We start from the raw sequence: 20,439 nt of genomic DNA, 5'->3' as shown, positions 1-20,439 counted from the left end.
CTAATGAGACTGCATTCTCTTTTTTCCCTCTAAGGCACACGGAACAAAACTGTACAGTGAAGCCTTATCATTACAACAACTATCTGGGAGATATTTTTCATAGTTGCAGTGCTCCAAAAATAAAGCTCACGTTGGCACATGAAAATATTTTGTCGCACTTTAGAGCGCGTGAGTCAGGAATAGGTCATTGTTTGCTTTGGCAGGTGGTGGTGAGGCCAGACTCTTTTAACCTTATCTGTCACTGGAGCAGAGAGATTAACAAGACAGCTGCCTCTCTTCTCGCTCTCCTCTTTCACACCCGTTGTGTCTGTCTTTATTTGTTTCTCTGACCCCTACACTTTTATACGGATCTGAATACATTCTCTTCCTTCCCAAAATAACCCCTTTAAAGCGAGCACACACACACACACACAGGGGATATTCTAATGTATTTTTAGCCCTGATGTCATCTGTTCCATCGGTTTGTGTGTCCTGTGTGTTTGCATGTGTCTGTGTGTGTTACCAGTGGTTACACTGTCCATGCTATTTGGGATCCTTGGACGTCCCATCTCAGACGTTACCCCATTGAAGTTGAAATTTAAAATGGTCATTGTAAAAGTTAAGGTTGGAACTTCCCAATGATCCCGGATAGCACTAACTGCGGTTATATTGTCATTTTATCATGTGAAGGAAGAGAAGCTTCTGTCATTGAAGTTTGTAGCAAATTTGAAATTTGACTTTGGAGAAAAAGAATGATACTGAGTAGAACTGGTCAACCCAGGGTGTCAAAACCCTTCTGAAATTTGACGTTTGGAGCAACTTTGACTTTTAAGATTGGAGTAACGTGGATAAACGTCTAATTCTGCAGTGAGACTGTGAGAGCTTGTTGGTCGTCACCCCTATCTGATGTCCTCAGCCATACATTCTAACCCACTTTTATAAGGGCTGGGAGCTTAGAAAGCAGCCCTTTACCCTTTACTGCTACCCGCATCTATGTTAACCATTCTGGATGGACCAGACATGAGTAAGCAACATGGTGATGGCTCTACCATAGAAATAGAGGTCAATGATGGCATAATGGTTGGACTGGTGGCCCTTGCAAGTATACCCATAGGAGCAGAGCTACATTGAAGATGTCGATGGATAAGACAATTCTTTTCAACAATTGGAGCAGCTGGTAAGGAGCAAAGTTAGGTCGAAAATATACAGCTCAAGACAACATTGTCAAAAATCTGGGACCAGAGCTGTTACTAACTACCATCCCATTGTTGCAAAGAGTTATGGGATATTAGAATGCGGTTGTCTTAACATCTTTGACATCTTCAACCTAGGAGCAAAGCAGGAAGTAAAATCAGGAAGTAAAATCAGGAAGTGTACCCATCAATTTGTGTGGTGATTTGTTGAATCAACACAACTGACATTACAGAAAATATATTCATTGCATGAGCCACATCAGTTAGCATCATTTGAACAAAAATGATACCTTACCATGGAAATTATTGCATCACAATACCAGGCAGCCATTGTGAGTGTACTCATGAGTTTACCAGTGAAATTGCAAGGGTTAAAGGTTCCAAGCCCATTCTATTCATATCGGCTTTACCTTACCCTCCAATGGGCTGGACGTTTCTGTTATGGAAAGCGATAGATATTCTGTTATTCATTTAAACACTGACATAAAGACATCTATAATGGTTGAAAAAAGGTTTGTCTACTCACGTCGGGGTACTCTTTAACGGGCACGTAGAGCTTCTCCTGCAGCTGAGCCACTGGACCAATCCCATCAGGCAGCTCCTCGGAGTCCCGCCCCTCGGCAGCCACACCGCCATTCATTGAGTCGTTATACATGTCCTTGCGCACTCTACCTATCTCTGATGGAGGGAGAAAGAGGACGAAGAGAGATTGGGAGAGAGAGAAAGAGATTGAGAGAAGGGAAGAGAGAGAGAGAGAGAAAGAAAGAGAGGGAAGGAGGTAGAGCAAGAGGGAGGGAGAGAAACAGAAAATAAATTAATAAAGTCAAGCACTACAAAATAAAGACGGAGACAGTGTGTGTTTGTTTAAAGCTGTCTGACTCAGACTTTCAATATTGTTGCATGATGCATTACTAACAGCATGCCAACCACTATAATAACCTGCTAGGCTAGACGCACACACACACACCACACACATACATACCCCTGTGAAATAACTATGGCCTGACGGAAGCTGAGTGATAACTAAGTGTGAACATAGTTATAATAACTGAAACTATAATTATGTAAAGCTATATTCACAACAGCTATACGCCACTAATGACACACCTGACCTCACACGTACACCTGGTTACACACACACACACACACACACACACACACACACACACACACACACACACACACACACACACACACACACACACACACACACACACACACACACACACACACACACACACACACACACACACACACACACACACACACACACACACACACACACACACACACAACAGGGCTCTAAAGTGCGACCAATTTGGGAGAGGGAAAGGGGATGCTTAGTCAGTTACACAACTGAGCTGCATTCAACCGAAAGGTGTCTTCCACATTTTACCCAACGCCTCTGAATCAGAGAGGTGCGAGGGGCTGCCTTAATCGACGTAAACATTATCGGCGCCAGGGGAGCAGTTGTTGTTGGGGGCACAGTGCAACTAGGAAAAATATATTCCAGATAATAATTGTTTTAATGATTAGGCTGTGCCGTACTGTTGTTTCCGAGTGCCCGAGAGAAAAGAGTGCAGATTTGATAGTGTCATGGTTGCACCATTACTACAGTGGAAACGGCTTGCAAGTGACCCAACCAGGTAAAAAAACAACATACCAGTGCAACATTTTTATCTTCCTCGCCGGGACCTCATTTTAGATTCATAAACCAGGTCGTGGACAGTTCTAGTGAGCTCTAGTTCTAGTTGGTAGAGCACGGCGGTGCAGCGCCAGGGTTGTGGGTTCAACTCCCATGGGGGACCAGTACGAAAAAGTATTTTAAAAATGTATGCACTCACTACTGTAAGTCGGTCTGGATAAAATGTAAAACTGCTCGTGTGTCGTTAACCATTTGTTTACACTTTGTTCAGTTATGTTACCTCATTGGCTAGCTAATAACCTGGCAAGTTTATATCCAACCATTTTGGGGAACAGAAGAAAAGTAAGCGATAGCTTCTTCAGGAGATCAACGACAGAGCGAAAGAGGCGAAGCGAGAGGGATAACTGGGCCCAAACTCTGCCTTCTCCAGCAGATGGCGTTTTTCACCACAGACCAAGAGAGGAGTTTTTGTATGGAGGTCAGGGAGAGTGTAAAATTTGGTTAACAAAAAAATTATTGGCTTATTTGCTACGTGTTGCTTAGTTGATTGAATAGAAGTTTCATAAGGATTAGGGTTTTACGAGTGTACTGATATCAGTAAGAGATGTGACATACTGGAAACTGCGAAAAAACACAAGTGCCTGGTCGTCACTAGTTACCTCAGCCACAAAGTTATAAACCCCACCTATTTCCACAATTTTCTCTTCTTAAAATTGGATTTTAAAGTTAACCTTAACCACACTGCTAACCTTATGCCTAGCCCTAAACTTAAATTAAGACCAAAAAGCAACAGAAAAAACATGCATTTTTACGATATAGCCAATTTAGACTGTGTTTGTGGAAACTATTGGAAACCGTTGTTCACGAGCTTATCTGCCCTCTCATTGGCTAGAGTGGTCCCACCTAGGGGTGTTACGGTGACCATATTAGCGCCACAGAGGCAGTCATGAGTCATGACCACCATAAAACAGAGTTTGATGGCCTCTATTAAAAAGAGGAGGATCCCTCTATACACTAGGCCTACTATATTTACTTATCAACTTTACTACTATTAAGCACATTCCTTCGCTTTACAACAGGGGTATGTATAGCTTACATTTACATTACATTTACATTTAAGTCATTTAGCAGACGCTCTTATCCAGAGCGACTTACAAATTGGTGCATTCACCTTATGACATCCAGTGGAACAGCCACTTTACAATAGTGCATCTACATATTTTAAGGGGGGGGGGGGTGAGAAGGATTACTTAGCTTACCTGCCTGGCATGCAAATGAACCACGGGAAAAGCATTCTCCATTCTCTATTTAAGTGCATAAATTACATGTATTTTATTCCCTGGCCCCTGTTCTGAGACAGGTGCATGATAATAGTCCATTCTAAATGAAAACTTATTTTACACATAAACTAAATAATGTATGTAAAGACAATATTAAATCAAGAATAGTCTGGTGGGTGACAATATTATTGTTTGTAAATGATGCATTATCGCTTGCGGATGATGCATTATCGCTTGTGAATGGTGCATTATCGCTTGTGAATGATGCATTATCGTTTGTGAATGATGCATTGTCGCTTGTGGGTGATGCATTATCGCTTGTGAATGGTGCATTATCGTTTGTGAATGATGCATTATCACTTATGAATGATGCATTATCGCTTGTGAATGATGCATCATCGCTTGTGAGTGATGCATTATCGCTTGTGAATGGTGCATTATTGCTTGTGAGTGATGCATTATCATTTGTGAATGGTGCATTATCGCTTGTGAATGATGCATTATCACTTGTGAATGATGCATCATCGCTTGTGAATGATGCATCATCGCTTGTGAATGATGTATTATCACTTGTGAATGATGCATCATCGCTTGTGAATGATGTATTATCACTTGTGAATGATGCCCAGTGTGTGCATTAAGGCAGGAAACTGTGCATGCCTATTTTTTTGTGACTTATAAATTATAGTCACACACCTCATGTAGCCTAGCCCACAGGCCTATATGTTGATAAGGTTTGCATCACAACTAAAGTGGCCAAGTAACTTCTAAAAATTAAGTTAAGTTTGGGGAAGACAATTTTCACCATAAAAATGCACCTTTATAATAATGCATTACATGCATAATCACATTTGCGGTCGTTTTGAGAATGGTCTTTTCCCGCTAATTGATTGCGTTTTGAGAATGGTCTTTTCCCGCTAATTAATTGCATTTTGAGAATGGTCTCTTCCCGCAAATTGATTGCATTTTGAGAATGGTCTTTTCCCGCTAATTGATTGCGTTTTGAGAATGGTCTTTTCCCGCTAATTGATTGCGTTTTGAGAATGGTCTTTTCCTGCTAATTGATTGCATTTTGAGAATGGTCTTTTCCCGCTAATTAATTGCATTTTGAGAATGGTCTTTTCCCGCTAATTGATTGCATTTTGAGAATGGTCTTTTCCCGCTAATTGATTGCATTTTGAGAATGGTCTTTTCCCGCTAATTGATTGCATTTTGAGAATGGTCTTTTCCCGCTAATTGATTGCATTTTGAGAATGGTCTTTTCCCGCTAATTGATTGCGTTTTGAGAATGGTCTTTTCCCGCTAATTGATTGCATTTTGAGAATGGTCTTTTCCCGCTAATTGATTGCATTTTGAGAATGGTCTTTTCCCGCTAATTGATTGCATTTAGGAACATTTGCTCTTTCTGCCGTGTGCGCATTGCTGCGCTTATAATATGAAGAAATAGCCTAATAGTTTACCAGCATTTTAAGCTAAAAGTTCTGATCTGTTGCATCAACCTCATTGCTTTTAAAAGATTGTTTGATGCGAGTGGTTGTATTAATTTGGAATCTATCGCGTTCCAATCAATCAATCAAATGTATTTATAAAGCCCTTTTTACATCAGCATATGTCACAAAGTGTTATACAGAAACCCAGCCTAAAACCCCAAACAGCAAGCAATGCAGATGTAGAAGCACGGTGGTTAAGAAAAAAAACCTAGCTAGGCAGGATCCTTGAAAGAAACCTAGAAAGGAAACAGGCTCTGAGGGGTGGCCAGTCCTCTTCTGGCTGTGCCGGGTGGAGATTATAAAAGCACATGTCCATTACAGGCCAGATTGTTCTTCAGGCTGTTCAAACGTTCATAGATGACAAGCAGGTCAGCACCTCAGGAATAAATGTCAGTTGGCTTTTCAGAGGTCGAGACAGCAGGTGCGGTAGAGAGAGAGAGAGTTGAAAACAACAGGTCCAGGACAAGGTAACACGTCCGGTGAAAAGGTCAGAACAGGCAGAACAGTTGGAACTGGAGCAGCAGTATGACCAGGTGGACTGGGAACAGACAGTTGTCCCGGAGTATATTCCAAATATTTATTTCTCGCACAGAAGGACAAGTAGCATAGGTCAACTTTTGTACTATGGGGGATAGTAGATTTACATAGGCTAGTGTTTTTTCTGTTCGTTAGGCTTACTCATCTTGTTGACTGATGAAAAGTAAATGTGGACAGTTCTTTTAACATCTTCAATATGTGCCTCAGAATTCGATTAGAAGGACACACGCAGTTGCGTCTCTGATGTGTCTGTTTTCACTTGTAGCCGACTTTATAGCTGAGATACCTGTGAGAAGGATCCGATCATGTGACAGGCATTGGCTAATAAGAATTGAGATATCTGAGAGAGCCATGTGAGTGAGAGGTGCTTCGGAGCACGGCGAGTGGCAGTCAGGAGAAGGGAATTATAATATTCAGCCCAAGGGCACAAAGTGCCACTTTGGCCGCAAAAGGCATGGATTTTTTTAGGGAGCATTACAGCCACACAAGTGGGATGCCGCCAGGAAATTCGAGGATGGGTGAGAATATTATCAAGTGCTTGTCAAATTGTGAATGAGAGACTGATGAAGTGTGTGCAGCCTGCTCAAAATCAAAGCAGCGTTCATGCGTTTCATGTGACTCTTTACAAATCATAATTAAAGTTGCATCATCATCAGACTTAGAATGTTTTAAAAATCAAAACATATAGCCTAGCGTTTCAATCACAACTAAAGGTGCATAAATAACTCTTAATTAAGCATATAGGAGAACCTGTTTCTTTGTTAACACATTCCCTCAGAAATAAATATAGAATAATGTCAAGGAATTCTAAGCAAATTGTCTGCTAAATGAACTAGTGTAGCACACACGCATATGGCACAGCCAGAGGGACAAGTCAGAGTATGATATTCTGTTCTTCTGAAATAGACTAGATTTACTTCATATCATGTTTCTTTAGACCGTTTCAAAATAAATAATGGATTTATTGTGATGGTGTAGGCTATATTAAATGTATTTATTAAAATGTAGATGTTCCACTGGTCTGCATCAGTGGCTTGTAGTCTACGCGAGGAAGCCGGGAGATGCTAAACGTATTTATGTTAATTAATGGTAAATCACCATGAGACCGGCAATTATTTGCTTGACAATCACCAGCTGACACAGCCCTAGTCCCACCTGATCTTGCCTCCTCCCGACTGCCTTCCATTTTTGAAGACATTTATTTTCAATGTTAGAGCAGCCACCAGAGCGTCTGGTCAATATAATCTGTGTCAATGATCATAGCAGTCAATGAACAGCAGATCTTTTGCATTTCGTCATCACAAACCTGACATTCTTAAAGGGAGTGTAATATGTTCAATGCAATGCAATGCATCTCAATAGGAAAATAATGAGGTGCATACCGACAAAACTGTGGTTATATGTAGAAACAATCAAGCCTCAACTTGATAAATCAACATATTCCCAAGCAACTGGGAGAGGGTGAGCAATCAATTTTGTACAACAGTGAACCAATCAGTTTGTAAACAGTGCAGCAACACGAACCCAACAGATCATGGCCTCCGTCCAAGGAAAGGACAAAGGGCAACTTGGACTGTAAACGACAGTAATGGACAGTTAAATGCTCTCCGGGAAAACAATACTAAAGTTCACCGTGCCCACCAAAACTAACAAACTACTACAATCTGTTGTTAAAAAAAGTAGATTGACAAAGTAAAGGGTCTGAATATCTACCTAAAATGTGATATTTCTGTTTTTTTATTTGTAATACATTTGCAAAGAAATTCTAAAAACCTGTTTTTGTTATGCAGGTGAATGAGGACCCAAAAGCGACTTGGCGAAAACAGAGTCTTTATTCCAGTAAAGGAAATAGGCAATACTCCTAGACAAATCAGAGCAGAAAACAAAACATAAAGAACTAATTCCACTCGTAGTGACGAGGACAGACTGGAGACTCGACCATAAACTGTAGGTTGCCTCGGGAAGGCACCGACCGTAGCAGACTCAGACACCTGCTCACACGCAGCCTCTGCGGGAAACAAGACACGACAGGGCGAGACAAAGACACAGCACGGCGAACAATATACAAGGATCCGACAGGACAGAAACGGAAGACAAGGGGAGAAATAGGGACTCTAATCAGAGGGCAAGATACGGAACAGGTGTGAAAAGATTAGATGATTGATTAGGGGAATAGGAACAGCTGGGAGCAGGAACGGAACGATAGAGAGAGGAGAGAGAGGGAGGGAGAGAGAGAGGGATAGAAAAAGGGAACGAACCTAATAAGACCAGCAGGGGGAAACGAACAGAAGGGAAAGCAAAATGACAAGACAATATAAGACAAAACATGACAGTTTTTGCCTTGTCATTGTGGGGTATTGTGTGTAGATTGATGAGGGTGGAAACTATTTAATCCATTTTAGAATGACGCTGTAAAGGGTGAAACAGTGGCCTAGGGCACTGCATCACAGCGCTAGCTGTGCCACCAGAGACCCTCGGTTTGAGCCCAGGCTCTGTCGCAGCCGGCCGCGACCGGGAGGTCCATGGGGTGACACACAAATGGCGTCCGGGTTAGGGAGTGTTTGGCCGATAGGGATATCCTTGTCTCCTGTGGAGGGCCGGGCGCAGTGCGCGCCAACCAGGTCGCCAGGTGCACTGTGTTTCCTGCGACACATTGGTGCGGCTGGCTTCCCGGGTTGGATGCGCGCTGTGTTAAGGTTGTGTTGTGTTTCGGAGGACACATGGATTTCGACCTTCATTTCTCCTGAGCCCGTACGGGAGTAGTAGCAATGAGACAAGATAGTAACTACTAACAATTGGATACCACGAAATTGGGGACAAAAGGGGGTAAAAATTATATAAAAAATAAAATAAATATATAAATAAAAATAAAGCTGTAACGTAACAAAATGTGGAAAAAGTCGAGGGGCCTGAATACTTTCTGAATTTGTATTATTCCTTGTAAACATAGTTAAGATCCAACAGTGGTTATTGGCGAGAGTGGAGATGGGCTCTATCCGAGGGATCGGGATGGGGGAGCTGGGGGGCATCAGACACTTCCCTGGAGTATGTGTGGTGCCTCCACCCATCTCACTTAGGTCTCTCAGTGCACCCAATAGAGACCCACCACGCACTATACTTTAATTCAAAGGTATTGCAAACTGACGACAGTATTTAAGTGGCAGTCTTTCTCCAATGTATTTACAATGACATAATCCACAGATTTTTGGTACAGTACAGTCGTGGCCAAAAGTTTTGAGAATGACACAAATATTAATTTCCACAGAGTTTGCTGCTTCAGTGTCTTTAGATATTTTTGTCAGATGTTACTATGGAATATTGAAGTATAACTACAAGCATTTCATAAGTGTCAAAGGCTTTTATTGGCAATTACATGAAGTTGATGCAAAGAGTCAATATTTGCAGTGTTGACCCTTCTTTTTCAAGACCTCTGCAATCCGCACTGGCATGCTGTCAATTAACTTCTGGGCCACATCCTGATTGACGGCAGCCCATTCTTGCATAATCAATGCTTGGAGTTTGTCAGAATTTGTGGGTTTTTGTTTGTCCACCCACCTCTTGAGGATTGACCAAAAGTTCTCAATGGGATTAAAGTCTGGGGAGTGTCTTGGCCATGGACCCAAAATATCGATGTTTTGTTCCCCGAGCCACTTAGTTATCACTTTTTCCTTAAGGCAAGGTGCTCCACCATGCTGTAAAAGGCATTGTTCGTCATCAAACCTTTCCCAGGTGGTTGGGAGAAGTTGCTCTCGGAGGATGTGTTGGTACCATTCTTTATTCATGGCTGTGTTCTTAGGCAAAATTGGCTCCCTTGGCTGAGAAGCAACCCCACACATGAATGGTCTAAGGATGCTTTACTGTTGGCATGACACAGGACTGATGGTAGCGTTCACCTTGTCTTCTCCGGACAAGCTTTTTTTCCGGATGCCCCAAACAATCGGAAAGGGGATTCATCAGAGAAAATGACTTTACCCCAGTCCTCAGCAGTCCAATCCCTGTACCTTTTGCAGAATATCAGTGTGTCCCTGATGTTTTTCCTGGAGAGAAGTGCTGCTGTTTGCTGCCCTTCTTGACACCAGGCCATCCTCCAAAAGTCTTCGCCTCACTGTGCATGCAGATGCACTCACACCTGCCTGCTGCCATTCCTGAGCAAGCTCTGTACTGGTGGTGCTCCAATCCCGCAGCTGAATCAACTTTAGGAGACAGTCCTGGTGTTTGCGGGACTTTCTTGGGCGCCCTGAAGCCTTCTTCACAACAATTGAACCGCTCTCCTTGAAGTTCCTGATTATCCGATAAATGGTTGATTTAGGTGCAATCTTACTGGCAGCAAAATCCTTGCCTGTGAAGCCCTTTTTTGTGCAAAGCAATGATGGCGACATGTGGTTCCTTGCAGGTAACCATGATTGACAGAGGAAGAATAATGATTCCAAGCACCACCCTCCTTTTGAAGCTTCCCGTCTGTTATTCGAACTCAATCAGCATGACAGAGTGATCTTCAGCCTTGTCTTCGTCAACACTCACAAACCTGTGTTAACGAGATAATCACTAACATGATGTCAGCTGGTCCTTTTGTGGCAGGGCTGAAATGCAGTGGAAATGTTTTGGGGGGATTCAGTTCATTTGCATGGCAAAGAGGGACTTTGTAATTCATTTTAATTCATCCGATTACTCTTCATAACATTCTGGAGTATATGCAAATTGCCATCATACAAACTGAGGCAGCAGACTATGTGAAAATTAATATTTGTGTCATTCTCAAAACTTTTGGCCACGACTGTACATTAGTGGAGGAGCTTAAAATCCCTAAAAAGTACAAATAAGTACTTGCTTTATGTTTTCTGTGTGTTCTCTGTTAAATGTTTGCCCAGCCTACATGTTCACACGTTTTATATACAATACAGTAGGTATTCATACTGACTCTTCCATATACATGAGATGTCCATCACCGTCATATGGCATGTCTGCGAAAATGTTTTTATCTGGTTCTTCAATGACAGACAAGGTTAACTTTGATTCTAAACAAGGCCAACAAAATGATGAAAATTGATGAAAATAAAACATGAATAAAATAAAAGGCCTTGGGTATGACACGACAAGCATGGCACGCCTGTATTTGGGGAGTTCTTCTCTGCAGATCCTCTCAAGCTGTCAGGTTGGATGGTGAGTGTCGCTGCACAGCTATTTTCAGGTCTCTCCAGAGATGTTTGATCGGGTTCAAGTCCGGGCTGGGCCACTCAAGGACATTCAGAGACTTGTCCCTAGGCCACTCCTGCGTTGTCTTGGCTGTTTGCTTAGGGTCTTAGTCCACTCTGGAGCAGGTTTTCATCAAGGATCTCTTTTTACTCTGCGCCGTTCATCTTTCCCTCGATCCTGACTAGTCTCCCAGCCCCTGCCGCTGAAATACATCCCCACAGCATGATGCTGCCACCACCATGCTTCACTGTAGGGATTGTGCCAGGTTTCCTTCAGACGTGACTCTTGGCATTCAGAACAAAGACTTCAATCTTGGTTTCATCAGCCCAGACAATCTTGTTTCTCATGGTCAGGGTCCCTTAAGGACCCTGGGACTAAACACTTCCCTCTACAACTGGATCCTGGACTTCCTGACAGGCCGGCCCCAGGTGGTAAGGGTAGGCAACAACACATCTGCCACGCTGATCCTCAACACTGGGGCCCCTCAGGGGTGTGTACTTAGTCCCCTCCTGTACTCCCTGTTCACCCACAACTGCGTGGACAAACACGACTCCAACACCATCATTAAGTTTGCTGACGACAGACAATGATGAGACAGCCTATAGGGAGGTCAGAGCACTGGCAGTGTGGTGCCAGGACAACAACCTCTCCCTCAATGTGAGCAAGACAAAGGAGCTGATTGTGGACTAAAGGAAAAGGTGGGCTTTAACATCAACGGGGCTTTAGTGGAGCAGGTCTAATGTTTCAAGTTCCTTGGTGTCCGCATCACCAACGATCTATCATGGTCCAAACACACCAAGACAGTCGTGAAGAGGGCACTGACAAAACCTTTTTCCCCTCAGGAGACTGAAACATTTTGGCATGGGTCCCCAGATCCTCAAAAGGTTCTACAGCTGCACCATGGAGAGCATCCTGACCGTCGCTGCCTGGTATGGCAACTGCTCTGCATCTGACCATAAGGCACTACAGAGGGTAGTGCATACGACCCAGTACATCACTGGGGCCAAGCTTCTTGCAAATCAGGACCTATATAATAGGCAGTGTCAGAGGAAATCCCATAAAATTGTCAGAGACTCCAGTTACCCAAGTCATAGACTGTTTTCTCTGCTACCGCACGGCAAGCAGTACTGGAGCGCCAAGTCTAGGACCAAAAGGCTCCTTAAAAGCTTCTACCCCCAAGCCATAAGACTGCTGAACAATGAATCAAATGGCCACCGGACTATTACATTGACCCCCACCCCATTTGTTGTGTACCCTGCTGCTACCTTCTGTTTATTATCTATGCATAGTCACTTCACTCCTACCTACATGTACCCCCGCACACTGACTCAGTTCTGGTACCCCCTTTATATAGCCTCGTTATTGTGTTAATTTTTTTTGTTTGTTTATTTGGTAAATATATTCTTAACTCTTCTTGAACTGCACTGTTGATTAAGGACTTGTAAGTAAGCATTTCAGGGTAAGGTCTACACTTGTTGTATTTGGCACATGTGACAAATAAAGTTGGATTTGACTTGAGACAGGGATGTCCTTTCTCCCCCCTCATGTTTGCACTGGCTATTGAACTGCTTGCAGATAGAATAAAACAGGCCCCAAAATGTAACAGGTATCAGTATTGGCAAACAGGAATACAAACGTAACTTATTTGCTAAAAATCTCCTGATATGACTCACTAATATTGAAAACTCAATGTCCCCCTTGTTAAAAATATTTTCGGAATACTCTAAAACAGGGGTGTCAAAGTCAAATGGACGGAGGGCCAAATAAAAAATTTAGCTACAAGCCGAGGGCCGGACTGTTCGAATGTTCATTGAAATTTTTTTAAATGACGCATATAGTCTAGTGAACCTAATTGAACCTACTGAAAACCTAACAAATATATTCCAATATGATCAGATAAATAAAGCAATATTTTCTTATGGCTCTGTCAGTAATCTTTAATTTTCAACAGACACAAAAGACAAATTTCCTTTATATAAAAATCCCCATAACATGAACATTAAATGAAAGAAACCGGTATTCAAGGCACCATCAGTAGCCTATATTTTCTATTTTAGCAAAAGTGGGCTAAATTTACTTCAAAGAAAAAAACAATAATAGCAATTTTCTATCATCCACTCAACTGAAATATTTTTAAAATATAATTGGATTGAAATACAATAAAATAAAGTGCAAAAATCTATTAATCAAAAACAACACTTTGTTTAAGGAGAAGTAACATGCAGTGAAAACAAATATTAAACTTTAACTTTTAAACTTGAACTGAGTAAAAACTCTAAATATGTGATTGCACAGTAATGTTCACTTGTTTGAGGTTGAGGGTGATACTTGGTGGTGTCCCATCTTTTCCACAAGTTCATCAATGTTCGGGGTAAGGCTCTGAGCTGAGGAAATCCTCAGAATTGAGTGGAGGTGTTCAGCAGTAAGTCGACTTCTGTGTGATGTTTTGTTCAAGTTCATCAAAGAAAACAGTTGTTCACACAGGTATGTGCTGCCAAACATAGACAACGTTTGAGCAGCCTGGATGCGCAGCTGGGGCATTGTGTCGGGGAGGAAACGGGCGAACTCCGCAGCACCCACTGCCGCATATTTTGCCCTCAGTGCATCATTGCATTGGAGGTCAATCAACTCCATTTGGAGGTTTGGTGGTGAGCTTTCCACGTCAACAGCAAATGGGTTACCGAGCAGTTCCAACCTGCTTTTTTGTGCTTCAAAGTCAGCAAATCGGCGTCGAAAGTCAGCGGCAAGCATACCTATTTTATCAGCCAACTGTGCGCTCGGGAACGCACTGGTAGAGAGCTTCTCTTTCATGGTCTGGCAGCTGGGAAAGTGGCTCAAATTTTCTTTCCGCATCTGCGTCTCCCACAGAGTCAGTTTGGTTTTAAATGCCTTCACTGTACTGTACATATCAGAGATGACACGATCCCGACCCTGCAGCTGCAAGTTCATTGCATTCAGATGACTCGTAATGTCACACAGAAAAGCCATTTCACACAGAAACATTTCGTCTCGGAGTTGTGTTGTGTCTTTCCCTTTGCTGTCCAAGAACAGACAAATCTCCTCACGAAGCTCGAAACATCTTTGAAGCACCTTTCCCTGGCTTAGCCATCGCACCTCTGTGTGATAAGGCAAATCACCATGCTCCGTTTCTAACTCCGTCAGAAATGCCTTGAACTGGCGGTGATTCAAACCTTTGGCTCTGATAAAGTTAACTGTGCGCGTGATGATGCTCATTACATGCTCCATTTTCAAGGCTTTACCGCACAACGCTTCCTGGTGTATGATACAATGATAAGCTGTCAGCTCACCTGTCGCGTTTTCCTCTTGCATCTTTTCCCGTATCTTCTCCACCAGTCCGCTCCTGTGTCCACACATCGCAGGTGCTCCGTCGGTTGTCAAACCCACGAGTTTTTCCCAAGGCAGCTCCATCTCATTTACACATCTTGACACCTCTTCATACAAATCATGCCCCGTAGTTGTGCCATGCATAGGACGTAAAGCCAAAAACTCCTCTGTCACGCTTAGGCTGGAGTCCACTCCGCGGATGAAAATTGACAACTGGGCAATGTCAGAAATGTCGGTGCTCTCATCCACAGCCAAGGAATATGCAATGAAATCTTTTCCCTTTTTCACAAGCTGCTCTTTTAGATTGATGGACAACTGGTCTACTCTCTCGGCAATGGTGTTTCTGCTCAGACTCACATTTAAAAAGAGTTGCCTTTTTTCTGGGCAAACTTCGTCACAAACTTTAATCATGCAGTTTTTGATGAAATCCCCCTCCGTAAATGGCCGGGCTGATTTAGCGATCTCTTCTGCCAAAATAAAACTGGCCTTGACAGCAGCCTGGCCTTGTGATTTGGCTTTTTTGAACAGAGCCTGTCGAGATTTGAGGCCTCGTTTTAATTCCTCTGCCTTTTGTAGCCTTTGTTCCATGTCCATATTCTTGTTTTTGTCCGCGTGTTTCGTTTCATAATGTCGTCTCAGATTATACTCTTTCAGTACCGCCACACTTTCTCCACACAGAAGACACACAGGTTTTCCAGCTACCTCCATGAACAAATACTCCGACTCCCACCTTGTTTGAAACCCCGGTTCTCAGTGGATATAAAATTAGCATGGAATTTTTAAAATAAGGGCAATAGGAAAAATAACTTTTGATTTACAGCAATCCTTTAAGTGGACAACAAAAAATATGAAATACTTCGGAAGCTTAATAAGTGACAACAAACAACAAATATATAAAGATAATGTTGTTGAGTAATGAAATAATGTTAAGGCAGATCTAATTAAATTGAAAAATCTCCTCGTAAATCTTACAAGTAGAATAAACATCTTTAGAATGACATAGCTCCGAAGGTTTCTATATTTATTTTCAGTAATACCAATTACCCCACAGAAGACATTCTTTAAAAAAGTATACATGTCCCTAAATCTGAGTGTGGTTTTAACCTCCCAGATTTGGAGTTTTATTAACTCACAACCCAATGCTTTTACTTACAACGTATAGTTTAATGCACTAAAGATGAAAAATGGGTACAACTGCATAGTTAAGAACACTATAACAACTGCATAGTTAAGAACACAATAACAACTTCATAGTTAAGAACACTACAACAACTTTATAGTTAAGAACACTACAACAACTTCATAGTTTAGAACACAATAACAACTTCATAGTTAAGAACACTATAACAACTTCATAGTTAAGAACACTATAACAACTTCATAGTTAAGAACACAATAACAACTTCATAGTTTAGAACACAATAACAACTTCATAGTTTAGAACACTATAACAACTTCATAGTTAAGAACACAATAACAACTTCATAGTTAAGAACACTATAACAACTTCATAGTTTAGAACACTATAACAACTTCATAGTTAAGAACACAATAACAACTTCATAGTTAAGAACACAATAACAACTTCATAGTTAAGAACACTATAACAACTTCATAGTTAAGAACACAATAACAACTTCATAGTTAAGAACACAATAACAACTTCATAGTTAAGAACACTATAACAACTTCATAGTTTAGAACACTATAACAACTTCATAGTTAAGAACACAATAACAACTTCATAGTTAAGAATACAATAACAACTTCATAGTTAAGAACACTATAACAACTTCATAGTTAAGAACACAATAACAACTTCATAGTTAAGAACACTATAACAACTTCATAGTTTAGAACACAATAACAACTGCATAGTTAAGAACACTATAACAACTTCATAGTTAAGAACACTATACCATGGAAGAAAATTAAACGGATCCTACAAGAACCAATATCACTCTCTAAAAACAAACCCCTATGGAACAATCCTTTGCTTTTCAGAATTCACCGACAAATTGGCCCACATGGAAAACTAAAGGCATAGAAACCGTAAATGATGCGGTAATAGGAAATACAATTAATTCCATGGCAGGATTAAAAAGCAATTTTGGACTGACCAACGTAGACATTTTCAAATATTTGCAACTTAAGTTTTATATTACAACATTTTGACCTGAAAGCCTTTGGACATCAGAGCAATCCTATTTGAGACAGAAAAATATACTAAGATGATAGGTAATGTCCAACTGACAATCTCTTCGAAAAAAATATAAACTATTGGAACCAAGACATAGAAAATGACACAGTTAACTCAAATGTACGCTTAATCCAGTATAAACTAATGTATAAAATGTATTATACAAATTCTACAGCAAAACTTCAGAGTCATGTCTTAAGTGTAAAACTAACAGTGACTCAATGACACATGCCTTCTGGGAGTACTATAAAGTCCAAAAGTTTTAGACAGAGTTAGAAAGTGGCTGTCAGAAGTTTTACAATATACATTTACTTTTAATCCATCTATCTGCACATTTCAAGACATGGCATATGAGGGTGCCGTGAGATACTCAATGGGTTGGACAATATTATTTTTAGCGCTTATATTGAAAAAGCTATTACTTAAATACTGAACCAATCAAATGCTTTATTTTTCTTTTTGAAACTGGCTACAGACTGAGACGTCATAACACAATTTGAAGTCAGAGTGTTACAAGCATTAGAAACAACATTTGGATGTGGGTACGATTGGAATGTAGGTCTGCGCAAGTATGACGTCATTAATGTTGGTGGAAATGCATGTATGTAAATATTGGTAGAATCAAATGTTTTATCATTTAAATATTTGTTTAGAAATCTGGCTACAGACAGAAACAACATAATGTTGGTGGAAATGTATGTCAATGTTAAGTGGGTTTATTGTGTTTTTGTTTGTCAACAAAAAAAGAAAAGTGAAATAAAACGTAGAAACCTAATATTCTACTAGTGACTTTGTCATTTCAATGACAGGTATTCGTAGCAACATCTTAGCTTTTATAACAAACTGTCTTTACAGTGTTGCATATTCGTTTCTGGGGCACAGCATGTGTTTTAAAAGTAGCTAGATTTCATATAGGCTGTATATCAATACAATAAAATAAAAATCGTATTTTCTGGTGCTCCTCAATTGTGCTCCCAATAAAAATAAATAATTTAGAGCCCTGCGTACATATCACACACACACACACACACACACACACACACACACACACACACACACACACACACACACACACACACACACACACACACACACACACACACACACACACACACACACACACACACACACACACACACACACACACACACACACACACACACACACGGGAAATGTGTCTTGGATGAGACGGCCACAGTAGTTAAAATTGGCACAATAAGAATAATGTGGCTGCAGAATGGAAAGAGAGCTGGTGCATGAGTGTGAGTGAGTATGTGCAGTCTATATATATATATATATATATATATATATATATATATATATATATATATATATATAATATACAGAGAGAACTCTAGATAGTGTAATGGCAGGTTGAAGTGTAGAGATAAAGCCAAGCACAAATACCTCCCCGGCCTCTCCCCCTCTTGTCTTTCTCCCGTTGTCTTCCTCTCAGTCATTTTTTACCTCCTTGTCCTTTGTCAAAATCAATATAATCTGATGATTAATTCCACAGGACATCTCACTGTTTGTTACTATGTTGTTTGACCTGCTTGGAGTGTTTTTGGTTGTTGTGATGGGGGTCCTCTTCAAAGACTACAATCAATCAATCAGCCATACTGTACACACACAGTTTACTGGCTCTCTATTCACATACATAAAGTCTAAGCACGCTCTCCAAAGTCAAGTATTTTCAGGTTGACATCCCGTTGACCGAGTACTGAGCCTCGTGACTAACCGGGGATGGGCCGCCACATTCACACCGCCTTGCACAATAGGTCACCGACCCAGACTAACAACTGTCCGTTTGTTCACATCACCAACTGCCTGGTGTGTCTCTCTTAATGTCTATGGTGTGTCTGTTTATTAATGTGTGTCACAGTATCTCACCAAACAACATAGTTGAATTATCAACCAAATAATTATCAGTGGAGTAAAGTACTTAAGTAGAAATACTTTAAAGTACTAAGTTGTTTTTCGGGTATCCGTACTTTACTATTCATATTTTGGACAACTTTTACTTCACTACTATCCTAAAGAAAATGATGTCATTTTACTCCATACATACTCCGTTACATTTTCAATGCTTAGCAGGACAATAAAATGATCTAATTCACAAACTTATCAAGAGAACATCCCTGGTCATCCCTACTGCCTCTGATCTGGTGGACTCACTAAACACATGCCTCGTTTGTAAAAAAATTCTGAGTTGGAGCATGCCCCTTGCTATCTGTAAATACATTTTAAAAACTAGAACATGTGGCCATCTACTTTGCTTAATATGAGGAATTAGAAATTAATTCTACTTGTACTTTTACTTTTGATAATTAAATAAATGTAATTGCTAAAATGTACTTTTGATACTTAAGTATATTTAAAACCAAATAATTTCTGACATTTACTCAATAAGTATTTTACTGGGTGACTTTCACTTGAGTCATTTTCTATTAAGGTATATTTACTTTTACTCAAGAATGACAATTTGCTACTTTTTCTACCACTGCTAATTATAGACCTATCATATTTTATGTAAATCTTTAAAAATATATATGCATTGTAGACTAAGCACTTACCTTCGTCTAAGAGCCGCTCCAGGTGAGTGAAGATGCCAGTGAAGTTGGGCAGCGAGCTCATCACCTTCCGGTCTGTCATCAACTGCATCAGGTAGTCCGGGCTGGGCCTTGGTCTGGGTCTTTCCCGGACCTGCTCATTCAACTCACCGACCATTGTCAAACTAACAACTCAAGTTTACCAGCCAAAATCAGGGCTGACGCTCTAGAATGACGCTTAACAAAAAAAATGATAACTTTAAAATAAAAGTATGTCCAAACTGCTTCCTCAAGCCCCAGCCTCCTCCGATTCTGAGATTTGGGCACACACCGCTCAGAAAAGGGGAAAGCAATAACACGATGCGATTTGTAAATATATATATATTTTAACTTCGCTGGGTTGGATATGCCTAAACTATAGTTACAGTTAGTTAGTTAGTGTCCCCCGTTGCTTTAAACTAATGTTCTTCTCCGCAGTTTCAGTCAGATAGGCGTTCCCCAGTAACAGCTCGCGCTCTCTCAGTGTCCGCGACACACACTTAGCCACTTGTTTTCTCCGGTTTACGCCTCCTCGCTCATGTCGAGTGTGTTGGTATTCAGACCCTGTCATATGACCACACATCACACTGCAAGAGAAGGAGAAATAAGGAGAGAGAGACCGAAATGGGGAAGGGGGTGGTACCAGAGAGAGCTGCGCGTCCCCGAAGATTGGATTCAGATTTAGAACATCTATGGAGGAGAGACAGCGTGTTTGTCATCTCGCGTCTGTCTCTGTCTCTCCTCCCCCACATCTCTCTCTCTCACTCTCTCTCTCACACACACACACACACACACACACACACACACACACACACACACACACACACACACACACACACACACACACACACACACACACACACACACACACACACACACACACACACACACACACACACACACACACACACACACACACACACATAGCGATAGTGCCTTCAGAAAGTATTCGCACCACTTTACTTTTCCCACATGTTGTGTTACAACCT

At 41.1% G+C, this 20,439-nt stretch overlaps 1 protein-coding gene across 6 annotated transcripts in view; it reads right to left on the bottom strand.

Annotated features, from left to right (window-relative positions):
• LOC124048128 (protein quaking-B-like) overlaps nucleotides 1-20,113 on the bottom strand; it is a 48,881-nt gene extending 28,768 nt beyond the window's left edge. For 3 of the 6 annotated variants that reach the window (XR_006841183.1, XR_006841182.1, XM_046368582.1), the window contains exons 1-2: nucleotides 19,436-20,111; nucleotides 1,699-1,850 (exon numbers count right to left, since the gene is read on the bottom strand). Coding sequence is in view for 4 of the 6 variants with exons in the window: in XM_046368582.1 (XP_046224538.1) it covers nucleotides 1,699-1,850; nucleotides 19,436-19,589 (306 nt within the window). In the remaining 2 variants the exon portion in view is untranslated. Of the gene's footprint in view, nucleotides 1-1,698; nucleotides 1,851-19,435 lie in introns of all 6 variants that reach the window. The other 3 variants (XM_046368579.1, XM_046368580.1, XM_046368581.1) reach the window with 3 other exon arrangements.
• Between the last annotated feature and the right edge of the window lie 326 nt (nucleotides 20,114-20,439).

Source organism: Oncorhynchus gorbuscha, linkage group LG11 (genome assembly GCF_021184085.1).
Source record: "Oncorhynchus gorbuscha isolate QuinsamMale2020 ecotype Even-year linkage group LG11, OgorEven_v1.0, whole genome shotgun sequence".
Lineage (NCBI taxonomy): Eukaryota > Metazoa > Chordata > Actinopteri > Salmoniformes > Salmonidae > Oncorhynchus > Oncorhynchus gorbuscha.
The sequence above is the reverse complement of the archived record's forward strand: the minus strand, read 5'-3'. Positions and strand labels throughout refer to the sequence as shown.